The sequence below is a fragment of the Mus musculus genome, chromosome 17, assembly GCF_000001635.26.
Source record: "Mus musculus strain C57BL/6J chromosome 17, GRCm38.p6 C57BL/6J".
Classification (NCBI taxonomy): domain Eukaryota; kingdom Metazoa; phylum Chordata; class Mammalia; order Rodentia; family Muridae; genus Mus; species Mus musculus.
Window position 1 is genome coordinate 80207503 of NC_000083.6, and position 22978 is coordinate 80230480.

Sequence of the window (22978 nt, forward strand, 5' to 3'; positions counted from 1 at the left end):
CATAAACCTGTGGCCTTCCGGCGGTCTCCTGCTCCCTCCCCTCCCCTTCCCCTTTCCTGAACCCTGTGGGTCCTCCTAACCTCTCCCAACCCTTTTACCTCTTCATTTTAATCTAGGAACTGACAGCGACCGTAACCTAAGTACAGGTACACTAGACCGTTCTGTGAAAGTCCGTAAAATTTAACCGCTGCTGTCCCGGTCGCCACCTTTGGGGTACCTGGCCTAGTCTGTGTTCAGTGATCTTTAAGGCTCAACAGAGGTAATTAAACTAAGACCAGTGTGAAAATAACCCTTACTCCACAGTTATGTCTAATGGTTATTGCATCACGGGCCTCAAAAGGGATGACTTCCCCCGGGGAGTCTGCATAATACCTCTCCTTTTTGCACTGAGTCACTAATTTGTTAGTTTGATCTGAGTACTTGGGGGTTTGCTGAAACAAAGGGATAGGGTTGTGGAGAAGGGGTTCTGGCAATGTTAAAGTTGTGGCAAAACTGTAAAAGTTTGCAAGCATACTGAGCCGAGACAATTCTTGCATCTGAAGCACAAATTTATTTTTCCCTTCTAGTGCTTTGGATTTTTTAAAAGTTGTGTGTGAATTTTTACTTAAAACCTTACAGCTCAGCCACTCAATACGTATCAGTCTCCCTGAGTTGCTTAAAATCTGCCTTTGAATTCTGCATTTGCCAAAATTCAACTCTAAAAAGAGAGCTAAGTTCTTTTTTTTTTAAGATTTATTTATTTATTATATGTGAGTACACTGTAGCTGACTTCAGACACTCCAGAAGAGGGAGTCAGATCTCATTACCGGTGGTTGTGAGCCACCATATGGTTGCAGGGATTTGAACTCATCATTTGAACTCAGGGATGACCTTAGGAAGAGCAGTCAGTGTTCTTACCCACTGAGCCATCTCACCAGCCCAAGTTCTTTTTATCAACCAGCAAAAAACAAACAAACCAAAAAAAACAAAAAACAAAAAACAAAAAACATTACATCGTAACTACTTGGAATACTCAAGGGTTGGAAATTTTACACATAAAAGAGGAAGTTCCTAGGTACGTGTATTTCATCTCCGTTTTCATTTGCTGTGTGTGGATTCAGGTGTGGAGTGCTTTCTCTAAAGGAGTCCTTCTTGGTCAATAAAGCATGAGACTCTTTTAAAAAAAAAAAAAAGATTCATTTGTTATTTATACGAGTACACCGTGGCTGTCTTCAGACACACCAGAAGAGGGCATCAGATACCTTATAGATGGTTGTGAGTCACCATGTGGTTGCTGGGAATTGAACTCAGGACCTCTGGAAGAGCAGTCAGTGCTCTTAACTGCTGAGCCATATCTCTAGCCCCTCCCCCCCTTTTTAAAAGCAAAGACTCTTAAGTACTACTAATTTATATGTATGTTGATTTTCAAATATTTAAAATTATAGTGTCTCAACAAAAATCTCTGGCAAGAAAATAGAAACTCTACACAGTGAAGTATATTGTTCTGCCTCAGTCTTACTACACAGTATATTGTTCTGCCTCAATCTTCCTGTGTTTGCTTGCCACAGGAACTTCTGCAGTCCAGGCCTCCCACAGATTCACTATGTATACAACCCAGAGCTTTTTTTCATGCTAGAGAAATATTCTTCTAATCTGCTTCTCTCTGAAAGGCATTGAGCAATAATTATAAACATTTGTATTCTCTCTGAAGGAATAGCAATTCTATAAAGTCTAATTCCACTTTTTTGTTTGTTTGGGATTTTGTTTGTTTGTTTTTCAAGATTGGAGTCTTTCTGAGTAGCCCTAGCTATCTTGGAATTCTCTCGGTACACCAGGCTAGCCTGGAACTCAGAGAGACCCACCTGCCTCTGTCTCTTGAGTGCTGGGATTAAATGTGTATGCCACCATGCCCAGCCTCTAGATTTGAGTTTAAATGAATCTACTTGGGTCAACACATATTCTAACATTTGCTAATATAAGCTATTGAGTGATTATTATTATGCCACAGTTGTTAAATCTTGGCTATTGGGGGCTGGTGAGATGGCTCAGTGGGTAAGAGCACCCGACTGCTCTTCCGAAGGTCAGGAGTTCAAATCCCAGCAACCACATGGTGGCTCACAACCATCCGATCCTGAGATATGACTCCCTCTTCTGGAGTGTCTGAAGACAGCTACAGTGTACTTACATATAATAAATAAATAAATAAATAAATAAATAAATCTAAAAAAAAATCTTGGCTATTACCACATTAAAGTTGGGGGTTATGGCTAAGACAGGAAAATAATTAGAGGCCAGCCTGGGTTACATAGTATTATAGTATTATAATCCTATGATCTGCATAGGAAAAACCCTATCTTTGAATTTAGAACAACAAAAAAAGGAAGGCAGAGTATTCATAATCTTTTTACATCAATTTTTTTGTTTTGTTTGGTTTGGTTTTTTGAGACAGGGTTTCTCTGCGCAGTTCTGGCTATCCTGGAACTCACTCTGTAGACCAGGCTGGTCTTGAACTCAGAAATCCACCTGCCTCTGCCTCCCAAGTGCTGGGATTACAGGCGTGTGCCACCACTGCCCAGCCCAATTTTTAAAATTTATCTTCATTTATTAAATGAAAAGAGTTGAACAGTTGTTTTTTGTTGGTGGTGTTTGTTTATTGAAACAGGATCTTGCTGTAAGCTCTTCCTACATCCATCTTCCAGTGTTCTGAGAAAAAGTTGACTATATATGTAATGGTGGTTTTACCTAGTGCCTGAGGCATGCATGCAGGAGACAAGGAGAAAGTTTACTTTTTCTTTCTGCTTTTTCAAGACAGGGTTTCTCTGTGTAGCCCTGGCTGTCCTGGAACTCACTCTGTAGACCAGGCTGGCCTCGAACTCAGAAATTCACCTGCCTCTGCCTCCCAAGTGCAGGGATTAAAGGCGTGCGCCACCACTGCCCAGTGAAAGCTCACTTTTAAATCTTGTTTTCTTCACTGTTTTAAATTTGTTCTTAAATTATTGTCACCTTTATGTCAGATGAGGAAAATTCTACAATAAGACAATCCATTTAAACGTTTTGTGCATCTGTCTCTCTTCTTTTTAACACAAAGAAATAATCTTGCTGGGTGGTGGAAGCACATGTTTTTAATTCCAGCACTTGGGAAGCAGAGACAGGCAGATATCTATGAGTTAGAGGCCAGTCTGGTTGGTATACGTAGTGAGTTCTAGGACAGCCAATGTCTACAACCCCTCAGGAAAAAAATCTCTAACAGTGATCTTTTAATGTGTATTTGTGTATGATATACTTACACATGTACATATTCCCTGCAGGTTGCTCTAAATGTCCATGCTCAACTACATCCTTTCATTATTTTTCTGTAAACCACGATCATCAGATCTCCCAGAATGCTTTTAGAAATTCTGGAGAGGAAAGGTTTTTGGAATGTATAATTCTGTCATATTATAAAAAATGAAGCTGGGGGTGGTGGCGCACACCTTTAATTCCAGCACTCGGGAGACAGAAGTAGGCGGATTTCTGAGTTCGAGGCCAGCCTGGTCTACAAAGTGAGTTCCAGGACAGCCAGGGCTACACAGAGAAACCCTGTCTTGAAAATCCAAAGAATACACACACACACACACACACACACACACACACACACACACACACACATATATGAATGACCTCATTAGCTGCATGCTACATACACTGCAAACAATACTAAAGTATGAAGGTAGAACGATACGAGAGAGCTCTGAGTGCTTTGCCACCTTTCAACACACAGGGCATGGTAGCACATGCTTGTAATTCCAGCATGTAGCCGGCTGGGTCAGGAGAATCCTGGGTTTGAAGACAGCCCCAGCTGCATAGAAGACTAGGTAGGGGTAGGGTGGGGAAGTAGGAATGTGATAGTAAAACCAGGAAGAAGGAAAATGAATGTAGATGATGGTTAGGAGTTTAAAACCCAGGGAATGCCAGGTTTTCTGAGGAATACCTTGTTACATTAAAAACTTAAAAGTAAGGAATCTTGATGCCCTTAGCCAATCATGTTCTTCCTTCTCCGAAGAATACTGATGAGCAGGGCTGGAGCTGACTGGTGTTCCAACTACACAGAGATTATTTTAGGCTTGGGATTCGATAATTTATTCTCCACCATTTCGGAAGGAGAGAACGGTGAAGCCAGGGATAGTCCAGGGGTGAAGTGTGTGTAGTTTAAAACAGGACAATTCTTGGAGTCTTTTCAAGTAAAACTCTTTAAATTATTTTACATAATCCAGGCAGTGGTGGCTCATGCCTTTAATCCCAGCACTTGGGAAGCAGACCCAGGCAGATCTGGTCTACAGAGTGAGTTCCAGGACAGCCAGGGCTACACAGAGAAACCCTGTCTCAAAAAAAAAAAAACAAAAACAAAAACAAAAACTAAAACAAGAAAATTTACATAATAACTTATGTTTAAAAATTGTTTAGGATGACGTGAACAATGTAAACCTGAAGGTTTCTCCATGAGAGACACTGATCCTTAGAGATAGGACTTACTATTTGTGGAAACTTTGTTTGTAACTGCCTGTTGACCGTACTTAGAGAAACACTATTAAAGACCATTGGCTTTCTTTGATGTAGACCCTAGAAATTCTGCTATAAGTTAATAAATAGCCAGGTGTGGCAGCATATGCTTATAATCCGAGCGTGTGGGAGGTAAAAGTAGGATTGCTGCTAGTTTGAGACTAGCCTGTTATAGGCAGGAAGTTATAGAGCAGTCAGGGCTATGTAAGGAAATCCTGTCTTTAGAAGGTGTTTAAAAGGCTGGCAAGATGGCTCAGGACATAATGGAATGTTGTCATCCCTGAAGATCTCAGTTTGATCCCTAAAACCCACTTGGTAAGAGGAAGCCTACTTATGCAAGCTTTCTTCTGACTTCCACATGAGGGGTGTGTGTGTCTGTGTGTGAGTGTGTGTGTGTGAGTGTATATGTATGTGTGTGTATGAGTGTGTGTATGTATGTGTGAGTGTGTGTGTGAGCGTGTGTGTGTGTATGACTGTGTGTATGTATGTGTGAGTGTATGTGTGTGTGTGTGTGTGTGTGTGAGTGTGTATGTATGTGTCTGTGAGTGTGTGTGTATGAGTGTGTGTGTGTGTGTATGTATGTGTGTGAGTGTGTGTGTGTGTTTTTGCGAGTGCACTGAGTAAATGAATGTATTTTTAAGTTTTAAATGTATTTTAGTAAAAAACAATGATAATAAATGTCATTTTCTAAGGAAACTCCCAGCAATCAGGAGGCAAAGGCAAGCAGAGTTCTATGAGTTTAAGGCCAGACTGGTCTACACTGAGAATTCCAAGCCAGCCAGGATTGCACAGTGATTGTAAGACCCTGTCTCAAAGGTTAAAAAAAAAAAGAAGAAGAAGAAGAAGAAGAAGAAGAAGAACAAGAGCAGGCCTGGCCTCATGGCCCACACCTATAGTCCCAGAATTTGGGAGATAGAGGCAGAGGGTCAAGAATGCAAGGCCATCCATGACTACATAGTTTGAGTTAGCCTGGGCTACATGAGACTCTGTCTTAAAACAAAATGGAAGAATAAGAGACAGGGATAAAGGCTGGTGAGATGGCTCAGCAGGTAAGAGCACCCGACTGCTCTTCCAAAGGTCCTGAGTTCAAATCCCAGCAACCACATGGTGGCTCACAACCATCCATAATGAGATCTGACTCCCTCTTCTGGTGTGTCTGAAGACAGCTACAGTGTACTTACATATAATAAATAAATCTTTAAAAAAGAGAGAGAGAGAGAGTGAGACAGAGATAAGCCGGGCAGTGGTGGCTCACACCTTTAATCCCAGCACTTGGGAGGCAGAGGCAGGCAGATTTCTGAGTTCGAGGCCAGCCTGATCTACAAAGTGAGTTCCAGGACAGCCAGGGCTATATAGAGAAACCCTGTCTCGAACCTCCCCCCCCCCCAAAAAAGAGACAGAGATAAAAAAATATTTGGGCCAGGTAGTGGTGGTGCATGCCTTTAATCCCAGCTCTTGGGGGGCAGATAAAGGCTGAGCACTACTTTATTTGTGTTATCAGGAAGGAGAAAATGTTAAAGTACGACTGCTATTTGGTGCCATATAGTTACTATGAACTGGGAATGCTACACTATCTAAAAGGGGTGGTTTTGAGGCCAGTCTGGTCTACAGAGTTAGTTCAGGACAGCTAGGGCTACTCAGAGAAATTGTGTCTCAATCAAACAAACCACACACACACACACACACACACACATGCGCGAGTGCGCACACACACAAATATGGGAAAATTTGTGTCTATACTGAGTATATACAGACTTGCTCTATCCAGTACAGTATAACTATTTACACAGTCTTTGTATTATAAGTAATCTAGAAGGCTGTGGTGGTACACACTTTTAGTCCAGCATTCCAGAGGTAGACACAGGTTTATTTCTTTATGGCCAGCCTGGTCTACAGAGCAAGTCCCAGGACAGCCATAGGTATGCAGAGACACCCTGTCTTGAAAAAAATAAATGAAGAAAGTTTCTAAAATAAACAATCTTATTTATTTTTATTTATTACTTGTATGAGTACACTGTAGCTGACTTCAGACACACCAGAAGAGGGCATCGGATCTCATTACAGATGGTTGTGAGCCACCATGTGGTTGCTGGGAATTGAACTCAGGACCTCTGGAAGAGCAGTCAGTATTCTTACCCGCTGAGCCATCTCTCCAGCCTCTGGTTCTCTGTTTCTTTTAAGGGGTTTAGGTTTATCCATTCTGTACATGTGCATAGTTGAATGCTACTTTAAGAGATTTGAGCATCCATACTGTTTAGGGGTATAGCACGAGACAGCGTTTTCTTCATGAATAAGGCTGTAGGTTTAATCATCAGTCTCTCCAACCCCCCAAAAATATTTAAAAATTCCAAGAACCTGAGCTCAGTAATAAACATTCATGAGGCTGTAGGTGTTATCCCTGACATCATAAATAAATAAGCAGGGAAAGTCCAATTCTACAGGCATGGTAATGCAGGCCTATAAACGCAGCAGCTGGGAGGCCGAGGAAGGAAGAGCATGGGAAGCTAGACCAGCCTGATTTACACAGCACCTTTCAGGTTACCTAGGGCTATATTTCAAGACCCTGTCCCCCAAAAAAGCAAAACAAGAGCACTGCTGCCCAGGATGAAGGGCTGGCATTCTGATTCCAGAACTCCCACTACAGCAGGGCAGTAGAATTGGCTACCTGTGATCCTGGGGGTTGGATGCAGAGAGACGGGATCGATCCCTGGGGCAAGCTGACTAGCTATATTACCCAGTGTCAGGGAACTCTGCTTCTAGCAAGAGACTCTGCCTCAGTAATTAAAAGTAGAAAGCAGTTGTGGAGAATGAGACTCTATGGTATTCGATTTGAAAGTAGCCCCCTAAAGGCCAGGGGAAGACAAACGTTGTCTTCAGGCAGAATCTGTTGGTGCCTCTGAAAAACCTTGAGAGAGCCACTATCCTTAATTTTATCCTTACTTCCATGTTTGCTTTTGTTTGTTGGTTGGTTGGTTGGTTGGTTTTGCTGCTGCTTTTGCAAATTGGGGGAAATGACCCAGGGCCTTGTGCACATTAGGTGAAAGCTCTGTCCCTGTGATGCATTTTAGTACTACCTACTGCTATTTCCCTAAAATAATACCTCTGAGATGATCCTCATCAACATTTAAAAAAAATGTAACCTTTCTCTTTTTCTTTTTGCCCTCTTTATTAAAAGTTGCATTTCTTTGCTGTGCATGGGGGGGGGGGCGGGTCCATTCCTTTAGGAGACAGAGATAGGTGCTTCTCTGTGAGTTAAGGTCAGCCTGAGTTAATGAGTGAGTTTCAGGATTGCCAGAGCTAAGTGGAAAGACTTTGTCTCAATGCCCCCCACACACAACATACAAACAAACAAACAAACAAAAGTCTGGTTTCAGTGACAGTGTAGGCACATACTCAGAATAATTTGGAGAGATTTTTCATCCCCATAATCTTTGTTCTGTGGACTGAACAATACACACCTTTCTTAGTTTGACCTAGAGAATTTTATATGTATCCTTTCTAACCAGATCCTTGCCTCCTAGTGAGAGTTTGTGCACCTACCACAAAACACAGAGTTGTGAGCTTATGCAGTTTGTTCACTGACCAACTGGGTACAGAAGCCTGCAGATTTCAAAGGGTTTCCTTTTTAGTGCTTAGTTTTCCTTAGCACATTCTAGATGAACTTTTCAGAAATTCATCTTCTGGGTACATAGATCTCCTCTCCTTGTCTGACATAGATCATAGAGAATGCCCTAACGCTGCATCTCACAGCTAGTCTTGCATTTGCCTCCATTTTAACAGCAACACTTCAGACTGAGCTTTGTGTGGAAGAAGAGACCCTGGTCAGGAGTGCAGCAGCTACTCACATTGCAACTCCACCTCAGATATTCCCACCTCTAACCGAGAAAGCAAACATGTCACGGTTCCAAAGACACGAGGACAATGACGAGTACCTGTTAAGTACCTTTAGTCTGAGTGAAGGCGAGCATGATAGAATGGTGAGAGTAACTAGATCCCACAATCTAAAAGACAGTGAAGCAGAGGACAAGTTCGAGGATGCCCATGAAATTATCCCTGTGGCAACAACAATGAGCCTTTTATCATCCTTGGAAGAATGCACAACTGGATTGTATTTGTTTCTAAATAACAGGTTCTCAGACGCCATCAACCTTATTCACCCATGGTCAAAAAACAGTTCATACCACGCCCTGATATACAGTATGTTTATGGTTGTCAAGGCCATCCTCACCTTTGAGCCACAGGATATCCAGATCGGAATGAACGCCGCAAAGGAAGCTTTGAAAACCTGCAACAATTTCCGAAAAAAGCCCAGGATAGTGACTTTATCTCGCCTAATGAGTAGACAGGGAATAAAGTCTATCAAAGAGGAGGAATTACATGCAGAAGTCTGTTATGCTGAGTGTCTAGTCTTGAAGTCTGCTATAACATTTATACAGGACGACAGTTTGCTGAGTTTCCTCAAAAGCGGTGTCAATGTTGGGTCAAGCTATCAAATATACAAAGACTGCCAACAGGTCTTAGAACTTATGCCTGAGAACCAAAGTAAAACCCACAGACACTTGATTGGAGGGATAAAATTTGGAGTTGGGGTATTCAATCTGATGTTTTCACTTGTACCACCCAAATCACTGAAACTTCTCAATATGGTTGGCTATTCTGGAGACAGAGAAGTGGGCCTGGCCTTGCTCCACGACAGTGCATCTGAACCGCATATAAACAACATCTTAAGTGTGTTCACTCTTCTCTTCTACTACAACTATGTGCGTGTAGTTGTTGGTGTTGAAAAGGCTTCTACTGCTGCCACCGAGAGTCTCTTCCTGATCTACCTGGAGAAATTCCCCAACTGTGTTGTACTTAAATTTTTCCGTGCACGTTTTAACATGCTAAACGGTAATTTTGAAAGCGCAAAGTTAAAGTTACAAGAGTGCATCATTACTCAGAACGAGTGGAAGCAGGTCCATCACCTCTGTTACTGGGAGCTCATGTGGTGCCATATTTTCTTGCAGAATTGGAAGCAGGCCTACAACTATGCCAGCCTATTGTTTCAGCATAGCAGATGGTCTAAGGCCATCTATATATACAGCAAGGCTATCATACTGGCCTTGATTCCTCCTGACTGTGTGGACTCGGAAAACGAGAGCCTGAGCTCTTACTTCTTACGCGTGGATAGCTTGAGAATCAAAATTTTAGGCTCTTCTGTGCCCATAGAAAAGTTTATTGCTGAGAAAAGTCAGCGCTATGGTACTACGACAGGCTGGTTTACAGCACAGCCCCTTCTGGAGTTCATCTACGCCTGGAGTGGCTTCCGAGTCATGAGCAAGAAAATAGAGCTTATTTCAAGTTGGCTATTGATAATTGACAAAGGCAAAGAGCTTTTGAGTGAAAACCCAAACGAGGAGTACGGCATAGATGACATGAGCTTGTTAAATCTGCTGAAAGGCCTGTGCCTGAAGCACTTGGGCAAGCACCTGAAGGCTGAGCACTACTTTATTCGTGTTATCAGGAAGGAGAAAATGTTAAAGTACGACCACTATTTGGTGCCATATAGTTACTATGAACTGGGAATGCTACACTATCTAAAAGGAGACTATGCCAATGCAATGAAAAACCTCGACAACATAAAGAACTATAAAGACTATTCCATGGAAGCCCGGCTACAGTTTAGGGCTCATATTGCCCTTGAACAAATAGCTAAATTAGAAAAGTGATTCTTAACCCAGTGTGCTTCTGTGTAGTATGAGTGAAATATCTACAATCAGTCAAGTAATTAGTAGGTAGAAAAGTACTTCCTCTGTGAAAAGCAAAAATCCAAGTGGCAGCTGCTAAGAACCTGCTAACTAAGAAAGGGACACGCCATTGCTCTGCTCTCTCCTCCTCCTCCTCCTCCTTCCCCATAAAATTCAATGCTCAGACTGAGAAACGGAGTGACGCACATTCTTGAAAAAGGAAAGGCAAATGCTATAACTGCAAAAACACTCATGAAGGGATTATGTTCACAGTTTTTAAACTTCCAAAGGTTTAGCCTTCCACTAGATACTGAATATGCTTTGCACATAACACAGTGAATGCTTAACTGGTAAAGAAATGACCTTGGTCATTACTGTTTCAAAACTAATGGCACACTGAGTACTATAAACTCTGAAGGGTTTCCCTTACAATCATTTTCATTGGCTTTTACAGCAAAGACGACCCCCTATGTGATAAGGAATATCTTTTACACTTTTACATGAGGAGTCCTAGGAAGCTCTAGTGTGAATTTCTAATTTGTCAGAAAATAGAAAGAAATCTCCATCCACATATAAACCCTATAATGATAATTGCGGGAAATGAAGATGACTGGGGAAATGGCTTAGCAAACCAAGCATTTGCCACATAAGCAGGGAGACCAGAGTTTGACTCCCCAGAACCAGGTGCATTCTTCTGGATAGGTGTGGCAGCCCCACTTGTTTTTGTTTAAGATTTACTTATTTTATGTATATGAGTACACTGTAACTGTCTTCAGACACACCGGAAGAGGGCATCAGATCCCATTACAGATGGTTGTGAGCCACCATGTGGTTGCTGGGAATGGAACTCAGGACCTCTGGTAGAGCAGTCGGTGCTCTTAACCGCTAAGCCATCTCTCTAGCCCCGGCAGCCCCACTTGTAAGAGGTGGGAGGAGATGGGAGTCCCAGGAATAAGCTGGCTAGTTAGATGAACCATGTCTGAGAGCTCTAGGTTCAGCTGAGAGACTCTGACTTAATAAGCTGAAGAACAATCAAAAACTTCTAATATCAGCCCGAGGCCTCCGCATGCACGGGCATACAGATACACTTCTATACATGTGTGTCCACACTCATGAGAAGAAGCAAACACAACTATGTATGTCCCTGGGTTGTATCATGTGTCCCCCCAGGCCCCACCCCAGTCTCTCTTGGTGCTGTGATTAAACGTATATACCACTACTCCAAGCTTATACAATGCTGGGATCAAACCTAGGAATTCATATATGCTGAGCAAGAACTCTACCCAACTGGGCTACATCTCCAGCTCAAACACAGATGTTTTCTTACGGAAATAAAAAGTAGTCAGGTGAGGTGGTGCAGTATTTTAATAAGTATTCTGAAGACTAATGCAGGAAGATCTTGAGTTCTAGGCTAGCCTGGGCTACATACTGAGAGCCTATCTCAAAAGACAGTAACAATTTTAAAAAGATTTTAATTTAGTCAGCCAGGCATGGTGGCATACACCTAATCCTGGCGTGTGGGAGGCAGAGGCAGGTGGATATCTGAGTTTGAGGCCAGTCTTGTCTACAGATTGAATTCTAGGATGGCCAGGGCTACACAGAGAAACCCTGTTTAGGAGAGAAGAAAATCAATATAACCTGAGCACCTAATATATGCCAGATGGAGATGGTTGTTAAGTACATGGTTGCCAATAAAACAAAACACAGCCCCTGCTCGCTTCTAGAGGGCTTCTAGGGTTAATGATGTCTTAGTTATGAAATTTTAGAGCTGAATTTTTTTTCAAGGCAGGGTTTCTCTGTGTAGCCTTGGCTGTCCTGGAACTCACTCTGTAGACCAGGCTGGCCTCAAACTCAGAAATTTGCCTGCCTCTGCCTCCCAAGTGCTGGGATTAAAGGCGTGTGCCACTACGCCCGGGTGGGTTATCTTTTTTAAAGATTTATTAATTTTATGTATATGAGTACACTATTGGTGACACACCAGATCCATTACAGATGGTTATGAGCCAACATATGGTTGCTGGGAATCGAACTCTGGACCTCTGGAAGAGCAGTCAGTGCTCTTAGCTGCTGAGCCATCTCTCCAGCAAATCTAACCACACATTTTTATTTCGAGATGAGGTGAGTGAAATCCAGTCAGTGGATCTGTATGCATTCACACTTGTGTGGCCACACACAAGCAAATACACACACACACACACACACACACACACACAAGTCAAACATCCGTTTTTAACCATGCATGGTAGTGGGTTTCTGTAATCTTAGTATTTAGGAAATGGAATCAAGAAGATCAAAAGTTCAAGACCAGCTTGAACTCAGCTTCACAGCAAATCCAAGACTAGCCTGGGCTAAATAAGACCACCCCCACATCCCTATAGAAAATAATTCTAGTTTTTAGCAGAAATCATAGCAAAAAAACTATAGCAATATTTTCTCTGTGTGTCTACTGGGTGTGGGTGTAGGTTTGTGTGGAGCAGGGGTAGAGGTCAGGGAGTCAGTGCCAGGTATTTTCCTCAGTCATTTCTGTAGCGTGATTTGTTTTGTGTGCCTGGACCTTTAAAGGACCCTGTGCCTCTCAGTGTCAGCTGCCTCTTGGAATTCTGAGAACAGGAGAGGATATAAAAAGCCAGCAGCGGTTGAGAGCAGACAGTGGGCTTTGGGAGTAGCAGGGAGTAGAGTCCAGGACACAGAAGAGTGGGGTCAGAGAGCAGAAGAGAAGACAGTTGGAGACAGTTGAGCTAGGAGAAGCTGAGCCAAGCCAAAGAAGATACTGTTAGGAGACAGAAGAACCCATGAAGAACCCACACAAAGTCGCTAAAAAAGAAAAAAAAACAGACTAAAAGCCATGTGTCTGTCTGTCTGTCTGTCTGTCCGTCTGTCTCTGTCTCTGTGTGTGCGTGTGTATATTATATCCATGTATGCACATGTGCTGGCCTGGCAGGCACTTGAAGCAGACAGAGGTTGACAGTAAAGGAGGTTGCACTGAAAGTGTAAGAACTTGAGTTAATATACCCAGCACTGACATCAGAAGCCAGTCGAGCCCCTGTAGTCTGGTGAGACTGTTTAGTGGTTGAAAGAACTTGACACACGATTCCTGATAAACTAAGTTGGAAGATATTATAATTGTTGTTATTACTAATTTTATTATAGACAGGGTCCCACCATGTAGCTCTAGCTGTCCTGGAACTCAATACTGTAGACCATGCTGGCTTTGACCTCCCTGAGATCCACTTGCCTCTCTGCCTTCTAAGTTCTGAGATTAAAGACCTGTGCCCCGATGCCCAGTGGCCACTTTACTTTTTGAGTCAGACTTTCTCTCAGAACTTGGAAGTTGGTTCCTTGGCAAAAATGGCAAGCTAGCAGGCCTGGGATCTGGCAGTCACAACCCCAAACCCTGAGGTTACGGATCCATGCTGCCATGTCAGCCTTTGATGTGGGTGAACTCAGGGTCCCATGCGTCCACAGCACCAACTTTACACTCTGAACCTTTTCACAAGGAATGCATGTAATAATACAAATTCAATCCCAGCTCTCGTTGGCTACACTCTAGCAACACCGTCTCCCCGCCCCCCGCTGTCCCCAGGCTGCATCTGCCCAACTTCTCCTAGTTTGCTTGCTGGGGAACCCGCTCTAATCTTCCTATCCATCCGCCCCTCGTGACTAACTGTCACAAATCCTTGTAACCCAGTAAAAACAAAACTCTAGAGGCTTGTAATTTATCAGTCAAATTCATATCAGTAAATTCTCAACCCACAAAACGCCCACACAATGAACTCAGAGCCAATTGATGGTGATACAAGCTGCCCACCTAGATTGGACAGATTGTCCTATATTATTCTATTCCTTCTAAGATATTCATAGCTACCTGCGGCTATTTAAAGCCTCGTGGGTCTGGTTCTTCCTCTTCCATCTTCTCTGTCCTTCTGTCCTCTGTGTCAGAAACTCTCAGCCCCGCCTTCCTTTTCCACTGCCCAATCACAGGCTCTAGCCTTACCTTGTGCTTGCCCTCACCTGCATATAGACAGCAATTCACACACAGGCCCTCTGGTTTTGTTTGTCTTGGTTTCTGAGACAGGGTCTTACTCTGTAGCATTGGCTGGCCTGGAATTCACTATACAGACAGGACTGGCCTCTGCTTCCATACTGCTGAGATTAAAGGTGTGCACCACCACATCCAACCTAAAACACATTTGTGTGTGTGTGTGTCTGTGTGTGTTTGTGTACTTGTGGAAGTCACAGAACTTGCAGGAGTTGGTTCTTCCCTTCCACAAATGTCCCAGAGATCAAACTTGCCTTATCAGGAACAGTGGCAAATTCCTGTAACCACTGAGCAGTCTCACCAGACTACAGGGGCTTATCTGGCTTCTGATGTTGGTGCTGGGTATATGAACGCAGGCTCTCATGCTTCCAGTGCAAGCAAACACTTTACTAACAGCCATCACCCCAGCCCAATGTATTCATTCATATATATAATATATATATATACATATATATATATACACACACATATATGTGTGTGTGAATACATACATACATACATATATATATATATATGTTGTATGTGTATGGGTGTTTTGCTTGCATGTATGTCTGAGCACCATATGAGCACCACTATGGTGGCTGGTGCCCCTGCTGGCCAAATGAGGGTGTCATCTCCTGGGAGTTTGACATTTTTGTATGCAGTCATGTGGGAAATCCCGGCTCTCTAAAGAACAGCCAGTGCTCCTAGCCACTGAACCATCTCTTTCCAGCCCCTTAATGTATTCTTTTTCTAGATCGGATTTTTTTGTTTCCTTCTGTGTGTGTGTAGGGCAACCTCAGGTGTCATTTTCAGGAAATACACCCACATTCTTTGAGACAGTGTCTCTTTGGTTCAGGATTTTACAATTAGACTAGTGAGCCCCACGGGTCCTTCTGATTCCACTTCCCAGCCATGAAATTGCAAATGAGCCATACCGGGCTTTTTTTTTTTTTTTTAATGGAGCCATTCCTAGCATTCATCAATATAATCTTGATGACTACTAAGCATATACATAAAGAAGAGACATTTCAATTGGCTGGTACTAATTGAGTGAATTAGAAAAGCTAGAAGCCGGGTGATGGTGGCGCACACCTTTAATCCCAGCACTTGGAAGGCAGAGGCAGGCAGATTTCTGAGTTCGAGGCCAGCCTGGTCTACAGAGTGAGTTCCAGGACAGCCAGGGCTACACAGAGAAACCCTGTCTCGAATTTAAAAAAAAAAAAAAAAAGCTAGAATAGTTTAAATATCTTGTATCTAGTTGCAACTGATTTTTAAATTTTTTTAATTTTTTTTTTTTTTTTTTTTTTGTAGCAGGGCTGGCCTAGAACTCACTATGTAGACTAATTGATCCCAAACTCCCTGCCTACCTCTGCTTTCCACAAGCTTGGATTAAAGTCCTATGCACCACATGTGGCCCAAATGCAACTTAAATTTCTGATAATTTGGACAGAGTAGGGACATGTCCTTGTTTCAAAAGGGGAAGAAAACATAAGCCAAACAGGTTTGCAGTAAAGAATGAAACTTAAAATGCAACTGAACAGTTGTCACAAATCAGTTGTAGATTTTTATTCTGTAGTTTTAAAGGTCAAACATTTTCTCCCACACTCTTAATAACTTGGAATTTACATTAGCTCTTGTAGCTTTATAGAGGGTTTTAACTGATAAACTCTAACTTAATCCATGAAATCTCATTAATATGAAGTCAATCATTCAATAAATGAAGGTTTTGGGAAGGATTATTTGATATGGAATTTCAAGTAGTAATTTTAAAAAACCGATTCATATTTAATGTTTCTGCTGCTTGGCTTGACAATCTTTTTTTTTTTTTTTTTTTTTTTTTTGAGACAGGGTTTCTCTGTGTAGCTCAGGCTGTCCTGGAACTCACTTTATAGACCAGGCTGGCCTCGAACTCAGAAATTCGCCTGCCTCTGCCTCCCGAGTGCTGGGATTAAAGGCGTGCGCCACCACGCCCACCTCTGGCTTGACAATTTTATAGCTCAGTTTTTGTTCATCGCCCTTGGTGGGTTTTTTTGTTGTAGTTGTTGTCTTGGCGGGGGAGAGGGTTGTTTTTTTCTCTTTTCAGTATAGGCAGAATCTTAGCATTTACTGCCTTGCACCACTTTTCAGTATCACAGTCTCGAAGATTCTGCAGTATGTCAGAGCCCAGTCAGCTACGTGCCCAGAAATCTGAAGCAGAAACAACATAATCCAGTGCTGCTTGGGAGGCAGAGGCAGGCGAAGTCTACAGAGTGAGTTCCAGGACAGCTAGGGCTACACAGAGAAACCCTGTCTCGAAAAAAAAAAAAAAAAAAAAATCCAGTGCTGATCTTCCCAACTTCACCACTGTTCTTGAGATTTACTGAGAACACGTCCCCAAAGGTGCACGCATTTTAACCGGCTCCAAAACGAGCTAGACCAGAATTCATGCCATTCACCTCGGCTTTTAGAGCCTTAAGGTTTACCCAGAGAGCTTTGTGTTGAATTCAGGGCAAAATCGCATTTTCATACCCCACTTAAAAAGCTTTGAGGTACGAACATTTTCCTCTTACAAAGATTTCTTGAGACGTTCACGGTGGCCAGGAGAACTCAAGTTCCCTTGGACACAACCTGCAGTGCAAGAACGGAGGCAAAGGACTACAGGATGGAGGATTCTGGGGGAAGGAAATGACGTCAGGAGCAAAGCATGCTGGGCTCAGGCGGGCCGACTCAAGCCCGCTCGGCGGCGTGTGAGCTAAGTAGAAATATAGCCAGGGTCTCTGCGGCGTTTCCCTGAGTCGTGCAGAGTTCTGGGTATGGCGGCCTCTGGACAGGACCTGGTGTTGGAGCTCTAGAGCTTCGCTAACGGGTCCTCAGCGCTTTACGAGAAAATTGGCGCAAAGCCCGTGGAGAGTCATCTAGAAAGAGTAGGTGGGAATCCGAGAACTCCGCATCAGTTATGTCTGTCAGGGGTTTAGGGCGAAATCCTTTTATCTAAGGAAAGCGGAACGGAAGTGGCTGCTTCTTCTTTTTTCTAAAAAAGATTTCTTTATTGTATATGAGCACACCACTGCTTTCTTCAGACACACCAGAAGAGGACATCGGATTCCATTACCGATGGTTTTGAGCTACCATGTGGTTGCTGGGAATTGACCTCCCAGTCGGTGCTCTTAACCGCTGAGCCATCTCTCCAGCCCCGAAGAGTTTGAGTTATCTACGGGCCAGGTTCAAAGCCAGGTTGAAAGCGGTATCCGGAATTGGGAGCAGAGGGTGGGACTAGACATGCCACAGGAGTTTTAAGAATTGTACCTGTGGCCATTCACTATTACCATCAGTCTGAATTATAAATACCCCTTCCCAGATATACTAAACAAAACATTCTCAAGAATTCTCCAAAGATAGTATCAGTTTCTTATACCCCAGATGGGCGTTTTGCTTGTTCTTCTGAGATCTGAGACGGCACACTATGTTACCAGGCTGGTCTCAGCACTACTAGTAGGTAGGGACTGTAGGTGTGAGTTAAGACTGGCTCTATGTATCAGTGCTTACTTGCATTAAGAAACTCGTTATTTTCAGGCAAATTACAGACTGCCTACAGAATGGCGATCATTAAGACATTTGCTTGGGCTGGTGAGATGGCTCAGTGGGTAAGAGCACTGACTGCTATTCCAAAGGTTCAGAGTTCAAATCCCAGCAACCACATGGTGGCTCACAACCATCCGTAAAAAGATCTGACTCCCTCTTCTGGATTGTCTGAAGACAGCTACAGTGTACTTACATATAATAAATAAATGAATCTTTAAAAATATTTTTAAAAAAAGACATTTGCTTGTGTGGAATATCCATAGTGATTAACCCAAATTGATAATGGTTCTAGATCTGGGCAACTGGTAACCATGAGCGAATGGATGAAGAAAAGCCCCTTAGAATGGGAAGATTACGTTTATAAAGAAGTGAGAGTGATAGCCTGTGAGAAGGAGTATAAAGGATGGCTTCTAACCACAGATCCAGTCTCTGCCAAGTGAGTATGCAACTTAATTTTGTGAAATGACAATCCTATGTACTGGCCCCGGATATCCAAGCTGAGAAGGCAGATCAATCAAAGACTGGTCATTCACACATAATAATTGCTTTTGAGCCTAACTGCTGCTGTTTTAACTATGGGATGCTGTAGCAAACTAAACATAGTTATAGGAATAGAAAAGAGAAATTCTCCCCTCTTCTAATTCTCCTTCCAGAGGGTCTCCTGTAGCCAAGGTTGGCCTTATTTGGCTATATAGTTGAAGATGATATTAAACTTCTGATTCATCTACTTCTACTTCTGAATGCTAGGACACCACACCCAACTTTATTTATTTTTTTAAAATAAGTCTCATATAACTCAGACTGGCCTCAAATTCATTATGTAGCTGAGGATAAACACGAATCCCTGATCCTCTTATCTCCACCATATCCAATTGTCAGGACTTGTCTCAAAAGGTAAAAAAAAAAAAAAAAAAAGGACTGAAGGTACATAGATGTCAAGGGGAAAAATGCCCATGCTGTTTATTGGAAAATTTTATATTTATTGAAGTACTAAGTAGTTTGTTTGTTTGTTTGTTTGTTTGTTTTTTGAGACAGGGTTTCTGTGTAGTCCTGGCTGTCCTGGAACTCAGAAATTCGCCTGCCTCTGCCTCCCAAGTGCTGGGATTAAGGGCGTGGGCCACCACACCCGGCTACTAAGTATTTTTTTTTTAAGTTTTAATTATGTATTTATATGAGTACACTTTTGTTCTCTTCAGACACACCAGAAGGGAGCATTGGATCCCATTACATATGGCTGTGAATCACCATGTGGTTGCTGGGAATGGAACTCAGGACCTCTGGAAGAGAATTGGTGCTCTTAACTGCTGAGCCATCTCTCTAGGCCTAGTACTACGTATTTATAATCTTACTAAATTTCTGTAGCACTGTGGAAGATTATATAATAGCCTCTCTCAGTCTCTGCATTTAGCATGAAATGCCTCAGACTTAATGATCCTTCTACTCTAACCTCATGGGCACTGTGGTGACAAGCTGAAACTAATATGATTGAAGCTAATACGATTTTGATGTCAAAAGTTGAGGACAGGATTTAAAAAAGAAAGCTATTAAACTAATTCCATTTATGATTACAAACACTCAAATCTTCAATAAAATACATAGACATAGACTCCTACAAACAGACTTTGTTTTCTTTCTTTTTCCTTTTCTTTTCTTTTTTGGTTTTTGGAGACAGGGTTTCACTGTATAGCCTTGGCTATTCTGGAACTCACTCTGTAGACCAGGCTGACCGGCCAGACTTTGTTTTAAAAATCCAAAAAAGAATTTCACTTCTGTGCCACTCTTTTCAAAAGTCTAATAATTCGTGTGTGTGTGTGTGTGTGTGTGTGTGTGTGTGTGTGTGATTTAAGAAAGCTCCACACCACTCAAAATTGTGACATTCAAAATTGTAGTACATAGGATCTTGGTTGGATCCTAGAACAGACGAAAGGCTGTCCGTGGGAACCTCATAAAGCTAAATCACATCTGTGGTTAGTTAATGGGAACTCTTAGTTTTGACAAAAATACCATCAGGATGTGCAGTGTTAACTTTGGGGAAGCTTAGTGATGGGTGGGTACTCTGTAATGACTATAACTTTTCTATTAGAAATATCCACATTTAAGACAGATGGCCTAATTCTTAAATAAGTGATAGGGAAGGAGTAGGGGCCAAGCTTTTAATCCCAGCACACTGGAGGCAGAGGCAGAGGCAAGACTATTTCAGTCCTTTAAGACTATCCTGGTCTACATATGGAGTTTCAAGCCAGGCAGGGCGACATTTGGTGATAAGACTAATCTTCCCGAGGGACAGTTGTTCCCTCTTGTTGAAGGGACCTGAGTTGTTGATGATGGATGCTCTCATTCCATTGCCTCTTCCTAGTTCTTAAGGTTTTTCTTTTACAAATCTGCTCTGAACTTCCTTTGTCTTTAAAGCATTGTCCTCGTAAACTTCCTTGAAGATGGCAGATTGTCTGTGACTGGAATCATGGGCCACTCTGTGCAGACTGTGGAAACCATAAGTGAAGGGGACCACAGAGTACGCGAGAAGCTGATGCATGTGTTTGCATCTGGAGACTGTAAAGGATACAGCCCCGAGGATCTGGAAGAGAAGAGGACCAGCCTCAAGAAATGGCTGGAGAAGAACCACATTCCTGTCACCGAGCAGGGGGATGCACAAAGGACTCTCTGTGTGGCTGGGGTTCTGACTATAGACCCACCATACGCTCCAGAAAACTGCAGCAGCTCCAATGAGATCATTCTGTCCCGAATTCAGGATCTTATTCAAGGACATCTTTCAGCTTCCCAGTGAGAGGCCAAGCACTGTGAACATGCTGGCTTCACCGTTTGGTTTTGTATTCAATTCTTCCAATGTAAGTTGATTATATTACAAGACATCAGAAGCACATGAGGGTTATAGGTGTGTGTGCGTATTTTAAGGTTTTGTTCAGATCAGATCAGATGAGTAGATCATGAGTGCTGGGTTCCTTAGGAATTGAAGGTACAAGAGCAGTGCCTCTGTGAAAATAACACAGGGAAGTCAGATTTGAAAGGAGCTTTTCTTGTGTGTGATTTAAGATAAATTGCCCTTTTTTGTGAGACAAGAATACATTTTGAATAGGTATAACAATGAAATAAATTTATAAATTTCAATATAAGATATTAAAGTAAAAATCCGTTTCGGGTTCTTTTGACTAATCATATTTCTATTCTTAAAATATTGGTTTTTCCTGGGTGGTGGCAGTGCATTCCTTTAATCCCAACATTTGAGAGGTAGAGGCAGGCAAATCTCTGATGTTAAAGCCAGCATTGTCTATAGAGCAAGTTCCAGAACAACCAAGACAACACAGAGAAACCCTGTCTTGAAAAAAAAACAAACAAACAAAAAAAACAGCCGGGCGTGGTGGCGTACGCCTTTAATCTCAGTACTCGGGAGGCAGAGGCAGGCGGATTTCTGGTTTCGAGGCCAGCCTGGTCTACAACGTGAGTTCCAGGACAGCCAGGGCTATACACAGAAACCCTGTCTTGAAAAAACAAAACAAAACAAAACAAAACAAAACAAGTTGGTCTTTGAGGTTGACTCAACAACAGTTTTTCAACTTGAGTAAACTGGTTTGGCTATGGCTTATGCACTCCTCAGTCCTTGTGGTGGGAACTTCTAACTTTAAGAGATGACATGTAGGGCTGGAGAGATGGCTCAGCAGTTAGGAGCACTGGCCTAAAGATTTGTTTTTTATTCTACATAAACACTGTAGCTGACTTCAGATGGTGGTTGTGAGCCGCCATGTGGTTGCTGGGATTTGAACTCGGGAGAGCAGTCAGTGCTCTTAACCGCTGAGCCATCTCTCCAGCCCCCAGCACCCTGATTCTAAAAGTAAAATTCAGTGTCCAAGAATCTTTAGAAATTTAACAGAGGAAGCAGGATACAAAATAGCTGACATGCGATAAGCCATATAGGAAATTTGCCACAAGCTCACTCAGGTTTGGCCTTGGCTCAGGGACAGATCCTGGGCCATTAGTGTTGGTAGATAGATTTGCTGTCAAAGTAGTCTGTTGGGAGACATGCTGTTTCTTGGCAACTGAACCCTTTGACTGTTTAAACAATTTGCCCACAAATAAAACCTGAGTGCTGGAGAGGGGAAATGATCCTCTCTGCCATGGAAACTGGCTGCTTAGGGAGTTTCCCTGTCACCACCTCACCTAAGATGTACCCAGACAGGTCACCTCTTCCTGATCCTCCCTCAGGGCCGGCAGCTGGAGTGCCAGGTCCTGCAGAGGCAGCCTTTTCCAAAGCTGGCTCTGTTGACTGCCGCTTCTGGGTGGCAGCCAAGGCTGTCTTTGAACATGGCATCAGGAATACTTTTGAAATAATAAAAGACATGGGCTGGAGGGATGGCTCAGTGGTAAGAGCACATAACTGCTCTTCCAGAGGACCTGAGTTTGATCTCCAACATCCACATCATTTGGCACACAGCCAAGTATAACTAATTCCTGGACACTGGCCTGTGTGGGCACCTGCTCTACAGGCACACTTCTATTTTTATATATATATACATGTATACACACACACACATATATATAATTTAAAACAATAAAAACAAATCTTTAAGGTTTGGGGGGTATTGATTCATCTTTTTAACTGGGGAGGCAGAGGCAGGCAGATTTCTGAGTTGGAGGCCAGCCTGGTCTACAGAGGGAGTTCCAGGTAAGCCAGGGCTATACAGAGAAACCCTGTCTCGAAAAAAAAAAAAAAACAACAACAACAAAAATTCTTTTTACCCTATTTGTTTATTTATTTTTATTGATAGACGGGCCTTACTATGTAGCTCTAGCAGGCTGGCCTCCAACTCAGAGATCAGCTTGCCTCTGTCTCCCAAGTGCTGGGATTAAAAGGTGTGCCCGGCCATCAGCAGTTATTAATGTGTGCCTACGTGTGGAAGTCAGAGAACTACAGTGCTTGGTAGTTTCCTGCGTACAAGTCTTATACTGCTTTTTAAATTTTATTTTAATTATTGAGATAGGGCCTTTCTACATTTCCCAGGCAGGCCTGGGACTTGCAATGTAGTCCAGCCTGACTTCAGACTTGCAACAGTTCTCCTGCCTCAGCTCCCAAGTACTATCACTCCATTAAACTAGTGCGCCTTATTTATGATGGAGAGGCTTGAGGAGCAAACCAAAG

General features: G+C 42.6%; 2 protein-coding genes across 4 annotated transcripts; both read left to right on the forward strand.

Annotated features, from left to right (window-relative positions):
- Position 1: 1 nt before the first annotated feature.
- On the forward strand, positions 2–20995 carry Gemin6 (gem nuclear organelle associated protein 6). 3 transcript variants are annotated; one of them, XM_011246581.3, is made up of 3 exons: positions 2–259; positions 18119–18262; positions 20236–20973. In XM_011246581.3, the coding sequence occupies exons 2-3, from the start codon at positions 18138–18140 to the stop codon at positions 20609–20611; spliced, it is 501 nt and encodes a 166-aa protein (XP_011244883.1). In that variant the 5' UTR covers positions 2–259; positions 18119–18137; the 3' UTR covers positions 20612–20973. The 3 variants fall into 3 exon arrangements, with proteins under 3 accessions (XP_011244883.1, NP_001342387.1, NP_080329.1); NM_001355458.1 differs by lacking the exon at positions 2–259 and adding an exon at positions 16949–17172 and having other exon boundaries at positions 20236–20995; NM_026053.4 differs by lacking the exon at positions 2–259 and adding an exon at positions 16949–17168 and having other exon boundaries at positions 20236–20995.
- Positions 8412–10434, forward strand: Ttc39d (tetratricopeptide repeat domain 39D). The gene has a single exon (NM_026351.2). It carries the CDS (start codon positions 8412–8414, stop codon positions 10224–10226), a length of 1815 nt encoding a protein of 604 aa, NP_080627.2. The 3' UTR covers positions 10227–10434.
- Positions 20996–22978: the final 1983 nt, after the last annotated feature.